Raw genomic sequence first — 14,600 nt, forward strand, 5'->3', positions numbered from 1 at the left:
GTCACCAGCAACAGCTTTTAAATGACTGTGAGTTGCAAAAGGGTGAGATGCTCAAAAATAATTTCTAAAAGGAAAACTCAGCAGTTTGCTCAGTGTTGTTTTAGGATTTTTTTCTATCCTGCTGCTCCAACAATAATACCTTTCCCTTTCAATTGATCCAGAAAAAATAGAAGTTTAGTAAGATTAAATACATTATGAGAATCACTAACAAGCCCTAACCCTGCTCTAGCTGCACTGGTGGGACCATGGCCATCATTTCCTTGAGGTGGAGCGGGGCTGTATCCTCCAACAGATCTTGTCCTCACTGGTGCATTTGGAACTCCCTTTTTTTGAAGTAAGAAGTAGTTAGGGGAGTACACCAAACTCCATCTGATTCAGTTCTCACCATGAAAAAGGGAAAATAACATTGTGGATGAATGTCTTACTGCTTCCCAGCGTGGGCAGGGCAGCCCAGAGCCAGCTGGGAGAGAGCCCCTGGTGCTGGCAGGTGCTGAGCACTGCCAGCAAACCCAGCCAGAGGTAAGCAAAAGCAAAGCCTCCAACAGGCAGCTAAGCAAAGCCTGCTCCCACCATGGCCGGGGAAGCAGGTTTTCACCACCTGTCTTGGTCAACAACAAGGGTTTCCTTAGAGGGGCTTGGGTCATGGCAATGCTTTCTTCTTCCAGCCCAGGGTTCCTGAGCAAGGCTCCATGCTTTGATTACAAATTTAAAATTTAATAGCTTGGGATGTAAAGGAGTGAAAAGAAGGGCTGCGCACACACAACTGAGGCAAATTCAAGCCATGCTGTGATCATCTGAGACGATCCATGCGTGCAGGAAGCATTAGTGCCCAGATTCTTTCCAGATTCATTTATTGCAGCAGAAATGCGATGAGAATTTAGGATATTTTTTCAAGCACTTTCTCCAAGGATTCCTAGAGCAATGAAATGAATCATGTCAGTCAACACCGGCTTAAGTTCTGAGAGCACAAAGCCTTCCCCCTTTCCCCTTGCAGGCCACGGTAACTTTGTTTGTGGGTGGCAAAAGGCTGCATTGGTTGTTCACAAAATGTTGGGACCTCCAAGTCTGCCATCACCAGACCTCCTAGGAGACAAAACCTTCTGCCTCAGCTGGAGCGCCTCCATTTTACTGTATTTTCCAAATAAATAAATTCTCATTATGGCCCCAAATGCCAGGCTTTTATGCCTTTCCCCTGCCTCTGGCTGGGTATTTCTCACCTTGGATGTGACAACAGTGTAATTTCATAGATGATATACCAAATCTGGGTGGGAGGGGAGCATGAAGCTTGTTTTTTTCCAACAGCTGCTTTCTCTTTTCAAAACTGACAGCTATGAACCAGCAGTTTACACTCCGATCCCCCAGCATGGTGCGATTGCAAAGGCAATGTAGTGAGACCAAACAAACCACCAACATATGTAAAATACTGCATCTTGGTAAGTACCTGTGGCAGCAGCTGAAATGGGCCAAGTTGGACCAGGCTTAATCATTCGGGAAGAAAAGGGAGACATTTTAAGCCTAGAAAATAAGAAATAAAAATCCCACAATAAATTGTCCAGAAGGAAACATGTCCCTTATTTGGGCAGGCAATTCTTCAACACTAAAGAAAAAGCTTTGCCTCTCTGTAGTCTCTGCATCTCACTGATAACCAACCAGCATGTAATGTAATCACCCTGCACCCTTTCAAAATTTTGATTAACTGCTAATGATTTGTTCTGTGCCTGAAAGGCACCAGTAATTAAATGAACATAAGGTAGAAGATGTTAGGGAAGACTTGACTGGAGCTCTGCTCTGAGGCTTGCTCCAATGACAAAATCCCCCACTTGGCAGCTCACGTCCATTAGGGTTTTTTTCCTTCTTGTACTGAACCTTGGATGTTTAGAAGATGATGGTTAAAAATTGTCTCTACAGACACTAGGCCTGAGTGGCAAGCAAACACTCGTGTTCTTTTCTGCCTCTATAGTAACACAATGCCAGTGTGCCAGTGATTTCACTGGACTCACTCTTGGTCTACCTTGGCCTGAAGGGGAGAAGGGTCAGTCTTCTGGTTCTGGAGTTCTTAATTCCCCATTATCTACTGCACATCACTGAGCAAAGCAGCCTTTGACTTCTCTAAATCCAGAGAAACAGCAACCAGGAATATCACCTGGACTCACAAGAGCTGGGGTCTATCTTCTGGATGTGGAGGAAAACGGAAAGGGTGCAGGGAGCAGCCCTGTTGAGCAGGTCACTATAGTCACTGATTTGAAAATAATTTTTAAAATAATTTGGGGATTTTCTGCTCAGCCTTGCTTGAATCTTCCCATTATTTGGACATGTCAGAGCCTACTAGCTTGGGACAGCATCAAAACCTGCCCTTGTGCTCCTGCAGTACAAGCCTGATGGTCTTGGTGTGACCTTCCCTTGCTGTCTGATCATTGATTTTTAATGTAAGCTTCCACTCCATCATTGTGTAGCAGAAATCACATAGTTTGAAGCCCTTATGCATATAAGACATTTACAAAAACATTTCAAATGCATTAGAAAAAAAGAGTATTTTAAGAGGCTGAAAATGCAAAAGCTCTTCCCAGCATACACAATTAAAGAGGAAAAGATGTTTCAGGGAATATATTTTGGTATAATCAGATAACTATGCAATGTCTTGCCAGAGCAGCTAGGGCTGAGCTCCAGGAGCCTCTGTAGGGGATAAAAGGATTCACCTAGGCGCCAGCCTCCCTCCTGCCCTGCTAAGAGTCTCTCTGGACATCTCTTCAAGTTAGGGAAAGCTGCAAAGTCCTGCACAACCCTAGAAAATTGTTATCTCTGGGAAAAAAACAGCAGACAGGAAGAAAGTACCAGACCACCAGCTTTTTCCTAGCAAAGTCTTTGCTATTTGTTATTTTTTGAAGATGTTTGTAAACCTTCCCTTGGCTTTCTCAAGACACGAGCTTAATTAGAGAGAGCAAAATTAATCTCAAAGGTTCATAAACCTTTTAAGTCTGTTGAAGCTCAGAAAATCTTGGTCTGAATTAGGATTTTGCACAGAAAAATGTTACTTTTGTAATTCTATGCAAAATCGGGTCATGCTTATTTGTTCTGTTTCATTTTCAAGGAGGGATTCTGCTTGGCCAATATTAAAAGAAAAATGAGATGCAAAGGCAAGTAGCAAAAATCCCTCCCTGAAATATCTCCCCATGCAGGGCTACGAGGCACCAACAAGGTCTGAGGCATGACACTGACCTGGATCCTTCTCCTTCAGGAAAAACTCGTGGCAGGGCACAGCTGCTCCCCAGGGAAGGATAGCTGGGAGCCAAGGGTGGGAGCAAGGCTGGGCAGGCAGCAGCCTCAGCAGCCAGGGGCTGAATGCCGTGAGGGTCTGGTTTGGGCCCAGAGACAGCAGCCATGGCCAGACGCGGCCCAGCAATGGCCCAGCTCAGCGACCAGGCTGCTCTGAGGCCGAGCCAGAGGCTAAGCCCAGGCACAGCTGCTGCCCAGCTGCCCTCCAGCCTGGGGGAGAGCAGCCACAAAGCTGAAAAGCAGATGCTTTTCAAGGGAAAGGAGGGGCAGTGTCTCACCTTCAGCTTCTTCACCACAGCCCTCATCAGCAAAGCAGCCCGCCTCAGACTCGGCCAGCCAAGCTCCTCAACTTAGCCAATGACATGTCTGGACCAGGGATGTATCCAAGGCAATGACTTTAACATGTTGTTCAAGTTCAGGTGAATAATCAAAAGGCTAAAATTAACTTAATTCTGCAGAGCCATGTCCACACAGATGCAAAAGCTTTATCATATTTTCCAAAGGAAATTTGCTTCAGTTGTGTGAGAGTAGATTCCCAGATAGGGAGGAAGGTTAAAATGACTCTGTTTAATCCAATAGTGTGCTAATGAGACAAAATGATTAATTACACCTCTGTAATGAGAAAGAGATTGTGTAAAGGCTTGAATCAGCTTTAACACATCACCCTGTAAACTGACACCATGTTCACATATACCTACTGGCATCTCTGGGCTCTAATTACTAGTGTTTCTCTGTTAAACCAGTGTAATTAAGAGGGAGAGAGACTGTTCTTGTCTTGGGCTCCTCCTTGGCCCAAGGGAGCCTGGCTGAGAAGATTAATCATAACCAGATGGGGGTAAAAAGGCTTCTCCCTTCAGCAGTACTTCAAACAGAGGACATTTGGATCAATGGCTAGCAGCATGAAGAGACAGATTAAATATCTTTCCAACCAGAGGATCAGCGGTCACTCTCTGTCGTGCTCACCAGGGCCAGTTGAACACAGCCATTTGTGGGATGAGGGCAGCAGCCACTGCTCACTGAACAGTGACCCACCCTGGGGGCACAAGGGGAATTCTGCCCTAGGACATCTGGGAAAGTTCTCCTCTAGCAAACAGTCAGAGCATTTGCTACAACTGACAGATTCTTGTTCTTAGCAGCTTATCAGAAAGCCGTATCATAAAAAGTCTGCATATCCCTCCAGCAGCCCAGTATTGCCGCATCTACCACACGAAGTGCAAATACCTGCCTAACCACAACTGATAATACTCAAGCTCTTTTCTGAAGGGAATTAATTTTTCTATGTTCTTCTTATCCTTTCAAGTTGTTTCCTGTCTGCTCACCAGCCATGCAATTTGTTTACAGCAGCTTGAAATTATACGTGAGAGGGGCAAAAAACCCATTGAAAACACTTTGGAGGACAAGATGCTGAACTGAAAGCAATTCTATGGAAGAGGAGAATAAGAAAGTAAAATCAAAACCTTTGTAGTAACAGCAGCCAGGCAGTGACCTACAGCTGAACCAGAATAGAAGCTAGATAATTTCCATTTCAACCTAGGAAAATTTGATACAACTGTGAGATGATCACAGGTTCAGAAACAATTCTGCAGAGCAAACAATGTCAGCAAATCCAAGCAATCATTCACTGAGTATTGCACTGGAATATTTTCTCATGCCAGTTTTCTCATCCCCTGAAACTATTCACCTGGTCTCCTGTGGGATTGCATTAGCTGGCACAGCTCTGGTTTTCATCCAGCACTGCACAACAGCTGGAGACAGCACTGCCTCTGCCTGTGTGCATTAACCAAGGGTGAAACCCTTTGAGTCAAGCACCCTGCATTTCCAATTCCCACAGATTCCTGATATTTCACTGCATTCTGACATACTCTGATTGGTCCCATCACTCTCCATGCTGCAAACCAGATGCACATCCTAATTAAGTTCTGTAAAATAGGGAAGATGTTACAACCTGAGGTAAATCCATAAATGTGCTGCCTGGAAAGTGGCTCAGTTGTTCAGGCATGACCCCCTCACCCATCCATCCTGCTTCAGGGGGTAATTTTCTCTAGTACTGCCCACTTTCATAGGAGTGGAGGAGTCAGGGATGTGCATTCACATCCTTTGAGAATGTAAGGGAATGTAACTGTATCACCTCTACAGGATCAGTCCTGCCTTTCCTGTCCCAAGTAGTCATTTAGAAATCAGCAGTTCTAATATACAGGAAATACAGAGAAGCTCCTGGAAGTGGGGAGAGGGAATTTACCTCACTGCAGCAGTTTCTGAGAAAAGCAACAGAGAATTTATCTAGTCCTGATAACAGTGGGCTGTTCCACACCATACTGTCTCCAGAACACTTGTATGCCACGTCATTGCTTAAGGAATCAAATGAATCTGTGTCAGTCTGTTCTTAGGAACTTTTCTGCTATATTTTAATTAAGCCCTTGTTGCATTATGGTGGAACTTCCACAAATAAAGTGTAAAATCTTTTCTCTTTTCTCTTTTCTTTTGTTTTTTTTTTCATTCCCTTTCCTTTCCTTTCTTTTCCTTTCTTTTTCTTCTCTTCCTATTTTATCAAGTCATTTATTCTACTGGAACAGCAGAATAAAACTTTTGCTCATTCAGGTAAGTAATGAATTCTGTCAGCAGAAACACACAGATCAATTTGAATCCATAAATCACATTTGTGGTTAATGTTAGAAGAATCAAATTTTTTGTGCTTTCTCTCAAGGTAGTAAAAGTTATTCCATGAGTAAAACATCCATATAATATGTATATATAAAACACTGAAGGTATTATTTAAACTCTCAGTTTAGTGGATTCAGCATTCAGCCTTACCACAATCACCTCCTATTTTTACCAATGTGTAATTCAACTGTGCAGTTTTGGTTTGTTGTTTGGGAGCATATTTTTTTAATCAATCTCCTGTTGCATAGTGATCCAGATCCAGCGGATTTTAGGGATGAATAAGTCACTCCTATAGCACATTGGTCATGCTCTAACATAGATTTAGAAAATTCTGCTTGGGACCTGGATTAAATATCACTGGAAACACATACACATCAGAATTCATATTATGACATACTACAAGGAGAGTGTTTTTTGCACAAACAACAAGACTATCAAAGGAGGTTGCTTTGATGTCTGCTTCCTAAGTCTTTCCATTTTGTGAGACTTGTGGGACTGATTTCTCTGAGCACAGGACAATGGATGTAGCGGGAGATGTGGACAAAATTAATGCCTAAGAGAAAAATCTTGGCAGCATGTTAGCTAGCCAAGGTGTCTCATTGCAAGACATTTTTTAATGCCTGCAGTAAGGTCATATCACATAAGATTGTTATTTCACTGCATTTATCTCAATTAAATTCTGTCCTATCAACACTTTGTCCCTGGAGCAAAGTGTGCCAAAATGTTCATGGCTTCTGATTTCATGCCATTGAAATGCACATCTGGAATGGGAGCTGTACACACTGAAAATATTTCAATTTATATGAAACCAAGCAATGTTTCTACTTAGCAACAAATGGCTGTGAGTGCTTCACCACCATGCCCAAACCACAGTCTGCTGTGGCCAAGAAAATCACATACCAAGCATGATGTATCTGAAGATCTGAGAAAAGTGCTGTATGGGTATTCTAGCTAACATAGATAGGTGGAGTCTACTACCCTCTAAAAGTACTGTTTGATATTTTTTCAGAAAGGTAATAATGGGGAGATGGAAGTGGAATAGTCTCCAAGAGCTCCTAACAGCCCAGCTAGCAGAGCTCCTCATCATCTATTCAACAACATTTTGTCACAGCTCTTAGTGCACTTCCAGCTGGTTCCTCTTCCAATCATCTTCTCCAGATAGAGAATTACAAAGGTTTATTTTGGCCCTAAGAAGCTTACAATTTCCAGAAAGTCCTAGACACAGATGCATCTCAATAATGGGGATCTCAGAGGACGAGCAAGTGGGAGCGTCCTTCGCTACACAAGTGCTGATATGTTCAAATTCTGCCAAGCTTTGTCCACATTAACAGCTTGCTGATTTCTAAGTAAATAACAACTGTGAGGTTGAATAAGAAGCTTTCTTAACTCCACTTTACCCACCCCAAGTCCCCAGCGCCAGCAAAACTACAGGCACTCGGTTTTGTACCACTAAAGCTCTCACCAAGTGACCTCAAATTGATGACAGCCTTCAATAATGAAATCTGTTATGCTGCACACAAGATCCAAATATGCTCATAACACAAATATACTTTAACCAAAATGTTTTTAGGGGTTTCTTGGGGTTATTTTTTTTTTTTTGCATGTATATGTGACATATGGTCCTGCATAGGGAGGGTTTAGAAGAACCCTGAGCAAGTCAGTGCTTTAGTCTGGGGTCCTGACAAGCACTGGCAATGTCTCCTGCAGGAATAAATGCACAAGCTGCTCCTAGAAATGCAGCATTGCTGACAATAGCTCAACTGCAAGAATAAAACTGGCCTCTGGGTCCGGCCAGCTTGCCAGTGCCTGCCCTCATTTTCCCTCTTTGTAGCCAGGTACATACATTTCCTCAGGGTATGTGCAAAGCATAACCTGTGCACTGGGCAGTTATTCTGTTGGATGGGAATTTCAAACAACAGTTAAGGTGCATAACTGCTGCCTCTTTATGTAAAGATAATAGCTACTAACCTGACATTCTTTGGTCTCAGATGATGTCAGACACTGGCTGTGCCAAGGATCAAATGATACTGCTGCCTCCAGGGACCATCTCTATCATGTAAAGCTCCCTACTCTTTTCCCCAGCATTACAAAGTGATCATATTGCAAAAAGCAGTGTGATTTCAGCTTTCCTTAGTAAGCAAGAAATTAATTATATGCATGATATAAACAGAGTGGGGTTTTCCAGTTTCTAAACAGTTTAAACAACACAGATGATACTATCTTGGCATCTCCTTTAGTTTTTCTTATGTTTATTGCTCTTCTACCAGGTAGGAGTTTTCACAAGCAGCCATAAATTCTCTGAGACTGGAAATATCTCAACAGCAGAGGAGCACAGACAATAATTTCTTTTTCTGCTCATGGTTTCCATCTTGGAGAGAGAAATGTCATCCCTCACATTTTTCTGCCTTTTTTTATTTTCTGAAAAACATTTTTAAAAATACTTCAGCTTTTGAGAATTTTTAGAAAGTCTTTTCCTTGATAGCCTTTGGCATTTTTTCCACGAAGTTATCAGCCTTCACATGACAGAACAGTTTCCATGTGAGTAACATCATGCTTCAAAATATGCTTCAAAACTGGAGCATCATTCCATGACTGTTCCATGGCTGATACCTCCTGAACATGTAAGGCTCTGCTGGAAGCTAGACAGTCCATTCAATTATCTGCACTTAAAGAGCTGTTGGTTTGAGTGAGGAAGTGAAAACATTATAGAGGGGACATTAGAAAAAGATCCACCTTCTTCTCCTCTGGGAAAACAAGTCAATTTATTAAAAGGAGTGAATAAAACACACTGAAGAGTGAATGAATATCATCAATGGATGTTAGAAGGCATAAATGCACACTCATAACAGAGATGGTGGTGGTTTAGGCAGCTTTGCTCTTTCCTTTTAATCACTTATCAGTAGCCCATAAATCCATCATCTAATACTGTATTTTTGTAAATTTATTTTAGCTAGTTCCATGTTGGTTGAACAAACTGTCCTTTTCCAGGCAATACCTTACATCCTTTATGGAGAGAAAGACAGAACTCTCTACCTCCTCTAGTCAGCTGCATTTATTGCTTGCATAAAAGGCATGCTGGGATCCTGTACTGAACCCATATGCACATCTGAAAACATAATTCCTTCCCTGAAAATTTAACTCCGGTTAAAGTATGCTCAGAGCATCACTAACAACATCCCACAGTTAAGGATGCACCAAAATACCCATGCTCTCTTCCCATCGCCAGACCAGCTGCAAGTAAATTATCACAGAAAGCACTTACAGGGCCACGAGTGATTTAATAAAGCCATCAGTCAGGATAATATAAGGAGCATGCACATAACTCCACTTTCTTTGAATCTGATTGGCACTTCACACATCCTTTGCTTTTAGAGGTTGGTTTGGATAGCTCTTTAAAAATAATTCTCTTTCAAAAATAACCCAGATTCCACCAGTTTAGACCTGGTGAACACAAAAAAGGCATGCTCTGTAGAGTTTTTAGGAGTTCCCAGCTCATAAAGGAATATGAAGTCCACCCCATACATTGGGGTGGACTTCAGAAAGACTGAAATTATTGTAGAGGCCAGTGTGTTGATGCAAAAATAAATTTACTTTTACCTGGCTTTAATAATAATTGTACTGCTACAAAAGTGTTGTTTAGATGGCTTTACATTTAGATATGTACATTTCTGCAGCAGGAGACACTCTCATTTTGACAAAGTAGTCTATTTGAGTTAAATGGATTTAAAACAATTATTTGGTGACACTGACAATACACTTTGAAAACTATTTTGTTTTAAAGCTAAAGTTACTCTCACATTTTTCTCTTGGTTAAAGTCCTTTATTTTACCTAAGCATACATGAATGTTTTCTCTCTTAATCAGGAGCAGAAGCTAACCATGGAACCCTGCCAGGCTGAGGCCCGCAGGGAGCACATGCAGTTCGTGCCGCTGCCCTGCAGACACCACACGAGTGGGGTGAGCTCTTAGGGCTGGGTACAGGGGCATTTCTGAGCAGAGACACCACTCCCTCCTGACCACCAGACTTGGGGAAAAGGAACAGCTGAAGGACGCTTGTGGGACAAGGGATAGTTGAAGAAGGCTTGTGGAACAAAATCACTTTAAAATATCCCTGCTGCAAAGTTGAGAGGAGAACCCAGTGCCTGTAATGCATAGGCCAGGACAGGGTCCCACAGCGCCCAGGCATTTCCTCCAGGCAGTCCCTGGATGGGCTGTGATGGTTCCTTGGACACTGCCCAGCTCCCTGCCCTGAGCCCATCACCCCAGCACTCTGAAGCAGATGTTCATGGGCTGATATCTGTCCCACACCAGCCACAGGGCCTGGCAAGCAACGCCCTGATGCACAGCACTTGGAGAAGGTTTGTGTCTCTGGAGGTGCTGAATGTGTGAAGCAGCCTCTGTCCCTGACATCTCCCCCATACTGGCTGAAGGGCATTGTCCAGCTGACAGCTCTCCTCGGGAAGGTGGAGCATGCCCAGTGCCCTTCCGGCATGGAAGGGGGCCAACATCCCCTCCCCAAGGCACTTCCTAAGCTACTAAGCACATCTTTGCATTCATATGAAATCTAATGTCATTTAGAGACCTAGAATGTAACTTTTTGTTGCATTCCTAAGCCCTAGGAGAAATCAGCATCACAGAAACTCAGCTGAGTGTGGGCCCCATGGTTTCTGATATGCTCCTCAAAGGCAAGTGGCCCTTGCCTTATTGTGATGTCCAATAGAAGAAGAATGGGAATAAAACTTCTCACTTCATCTTTAAAAAATTCAGTCTAATCAGATTTGGCAAGAAATTTATTTACTTTCAGTCGTCTAAAGAACACAGTGACAGGGCAAACTTATCTGTATGATTTGAGTGTATAGTCCTCTATCTTCACTTGTCTCAGTTTCTTTTAAAGCTTAACCTTCAGGCTGAGTGACCTGGTTAATCCTTAGCCTGAGCCTAAGCACAGCATTATCATAAGGTTTCTCAGCTCCCCAAGAACACCTCAACCCAGGTTTAGCCAATGTATTCCCTCCCAGGAAAACACATGAGTTCAGTTGTTCCAGAACACAAAACATTTCTTTCTACAAATTTTTAGCCTGTGTTACATTAGCAATTGAACTTCTCCTCAGCAACAAAACCATAATAAATGTTCCGTTTCCATTGCACAAAGGGAAAATCAGAGTACAGTCTGCTTTGCTTCCTTTGCCTGCGAACTAATGTACACAGACCATAAATGACTGTCTGCAAGACATAGTTATCTGTCCCTGCGAAAGGACCATACACTGCAGGAGAAAATGAGATTGAAAGAAAGAGAGATGCTGGAGGATTATTAATTACAGGAAAGGAAATTCATTTAGGAGCCTAACGTGGTCATTATGTAACTAAGCTCTGTTCAAGACCATTCAGATGATAAAGCAGTATAAACTCAGAATCAGCTAATGACTTGCTTGAAATGTCTTACAAGCTAGAGGGTTTTTTAGCACATGCCTTGACCAAACCTTGATCAAGGTGACTGATACTATTAACTGATTATTTTTAAATGTGGTTTGTACACACAAAGAGTGCTTTCCTTTCCCCAGAATTGAAAAGAGCTCTTACCTTGCTCAGAAGGTTTGTCTTTAGAGGGCGTACCTGAATTTTCCTAAGTCTTGTTCTTTTGGGTGCACATCTCCTTCAATCCAACAGTGCCAACAGGGGAGACCAGCCTGTTTCACTCCTCCAGCAACAGGAGTGAGTCTCAGCTAGTTCTGCTTCTGAATCTGCCCTTCCAGAAAAAAAACACCTTTTAAGAGTCAACTAGCCAGAGTGGCCAGCTCAGACTTGAACCATAACCCACATTATCCCCCAGCTACCTCAGCAATCTAATATTCTTCTCTGTCCCACTGGGTGGATGGATGTCAGGCTGTCCATCTTCTGCTAGATGGCAGCAAAGTCAAAAAACCTGTGGCTTCTCTGCTTGTTTTGTCATCAGTGAATGGCGCTCATGGTTTTCATGATCTCCTTTCTTTCCTGTTAACCCTTCTTGGTAAAGGAAAGTAGCCCCATCCACTTTTTCATGGACCATTTTGTGTCATTCCATACACACAGCTGTTGTGCCCCATAGCTCCATGAATGTCTCCCTTCGTGGTGGAAATGAACACATTAGTCTCTAATATAAAGGAACAGAAGAACACAGGGAAATGGAGGCATCATTGTAACTGTACGCTTATCAACATGGAAACAATGTCAAACCACTAGTTTTTAGCCCCTCTATATTTCCATGCTGTTTTCCAGTGCTGTTCCTTTTGGCAAAAAAAAACCCAGAACCATAAATATAAGTTAACATCCAATTTGGGACAAAGTCCAATTTAACTTTAATTGGTGGAAATCTAATATTCAGCAACTTATACTATTTTTAGTCAGGTTTTATGAAAAAGCATATTTTTTCAATAGTTCTGATCAAGATTTCTATGGTTTCATTGCGCTAGAGAGATCTCCTGTCGCATATTAAACTACAGTCTAAGTGTAAATATATCAGTTTAGTAAATTCATCTGAAAATTCAGAAAAGACACAACAATGCCATTGTGTCCCAGGGATTTGGCATTAAATAAATTTATGAATTTCAAACTTCTTTCATTTTAATGGCATCCCCTGGTTCAGATATGATTCTGCTGTTTGCCATGGAAATGAAGTGCTATGGTTTAGATGAATGAAGGAATGATTGAAACCAAATCACCCTGTATTTGCTTGGAGTGCCAAATCACACCAGTGCATGCAGAAGGTTTTCATCTCTAGTGTACAATTTTTGCAAAAATGATTATAATTTGTTCCTTAATTGCTATAAAAGACTGGGCACTCATAGTCAGTGTATAGCCAGTGACCATGTAGATTTATAACGGCATTTAGCAGAAGATAACAGCTGTGTGCAAACACCAATGTGAAAGGTGCATTTACTATGGACAGGCTCTGCAGGCCCCAGCTGGCAGTGGGATGCAGAGGCTATAATGCCCTCTTGATCTCAAAACTTCAGCATTGTTAAAGTAATAACAGTATTTATTTATGTCTTCAAAGCACTTTGTAAGCAGTAACTAATGAATCTTCACTACATATCTGTGAGGAAGACATTTTGTAGATGAGCTTATGCACAAAGAGATGCAATGATTTATCCAATGTCACTACACAGTCAACGTTAATGGGACTAGTACACAGTGTTCATTGGACCACATTCACATTGGGAACAGGGTCTTAAATATTTCATTGAAATTACATTGCACATCATTCTCATCCAGAGCAGGACTCTACTGCAGCTGTGACACATGTCCCATACAGAAACAAAATGATCTTGAGTAGGGTCATCTCCTCTACCTCTTGTCAAATATACCTCTGTCTCCTTGGTTTATTCCCACAGTATTGAATATAAAGAGAAATTATAGTACAATGTAATTACCTACACACTCTTCCACATCTTGAATTATTTTTAATTAGTACTTTATATATAAAATAAGAGGATTGCTTGAGAAAAAATTTGTTTTAAAGATCTGTCTAGGTTTTTAGTTACCATAGTTAACTAATGTCCTAATGCAGTTCTAGCTGAAGGAGTTGGTAAAAACATTATGATTATATGCCTGCTCCTGGAATTCACAGTTGGAACCAGCTCCCTGTTTACAGGATGATAAATTACTGTGCCAAATTCACAGGGCCTGGCACCAAGGACAAATGCAATGCTGAGAGCCAAAGAGACAATTACTCTTTACTTGCTGCAAACCACTCCTCACCACTCTGCCCTGCTCCTCAAGAGCATCTCCTCAACCCCTTCTTAAATTCTTAAAACAATTCCATTCAGAGGTGTTGGTTACCTCAGCTCATGGGGACTGAATGGAGGAAGGGAGTTTCATGCATTGCCCTACCAGCACATCTGAGCAAACAGGAGCTTTTGGCAGCCCAGAAGAAACAAAAAGGAGCAGGTAACACCCTCTTCCACTTCTGCATCTGTTTGCTGTGCGCGCTTCCTTGCACACTGGGACCACACATCAATGTCACTTACATCTTCGGTCAGCAGTCACAAGCGATGCCTCAGTCCCACTCCTACTTCCATTCTATCATAGCATCACTTCCATTGCTCCTGTAATCCCTCCACAAAAAGACCAGATAATGAGGAGAAAGCCAGAAACAGTGTGGCATGTCAGAGCACCTCAGCCATATCTGTCATTCACAGCACAAAAACATTTAATCCTAAAGGTTGGTACATCCCACAGCAACATTTTACTACAGCTTCAGCTCCTTGGGAATCAGAGCTTGGGAAGCAATAGAAGGATGACATATGTGAATTTAACCTGCACTTGACCAGAGCCTGGAAAGCAGTTGAAGGATGATATATGTGAATTTAACCTGCACCTCTTTTGTGACCTGCATACTTACAGCACTGTTCAGCTTTTATCTTCCCTTGTTCAGGATCTGCACCTCAGTATTGTCACTGAAACCTATCAGTGATATAGGTAGCAGTGTCTGATCACTGATGTAGGCATCTTTTTATTGTTAATTCACTCAGACCTGAAGAACAAGGAGGATGTCTGTCCTATTTTATTCATCATTTCACTTTTTGAAAATTTTCCTTTCCTGTCTACAGCGGAAACTGGTTTTGTCTCACTGTTTGTTTTTGTCTTGCTTTTGCTGTATGCTAGACTGTATCCTGCTTTCCTCCAATT

General features: G+C 42.1%; 1 protein-coding gene across 2 annotated transcripts in view; it reads right to left on the reverse strand.

Moving 5' to 3' along the window:
* Window positions 1-14,600, reverse strand: part of LOC113460377 (uncharacterized) — a 129,201-nt gene that overhangs the window by 78,653 nt on the left and 35,948 nt on the right. The window contains exon 3 of one of the 2 annotated variants that reach the window (XM_074539698.1): window positions 1,423-1,515. The exons of the other annotated variant lie outside the window; for it this stretch is intronic. Within the exon in view, the coding sequence (XP_074395799.1) occupies window positions 1,484-1,515 (32 nt within the window). The 3' untranslated portion in view covers window positions 1,423-1,483. Of the gene's footprint in view, window positions 1-1,422; window positions 1,516-14,600 lie in introns of those variants that run through there. 2 annotated transcript variants of the gene reach the window in all.

This window comes from Zonotrichia albicollis, chromosome 4 (assembly GCF_047830755.1).
Source record: "Zonotrichia albicollis isolate bZonAlb1 chromosome 4, bZonAlb1.hap1, whole genome shotgun sequence".
Classification (NCBI taxonomy): Eukaryota; Metazoa; Chordata; class Aves; order Passeriformes; family Passerellidae; genus Zonotrichia; species Zonotrichia albicollis.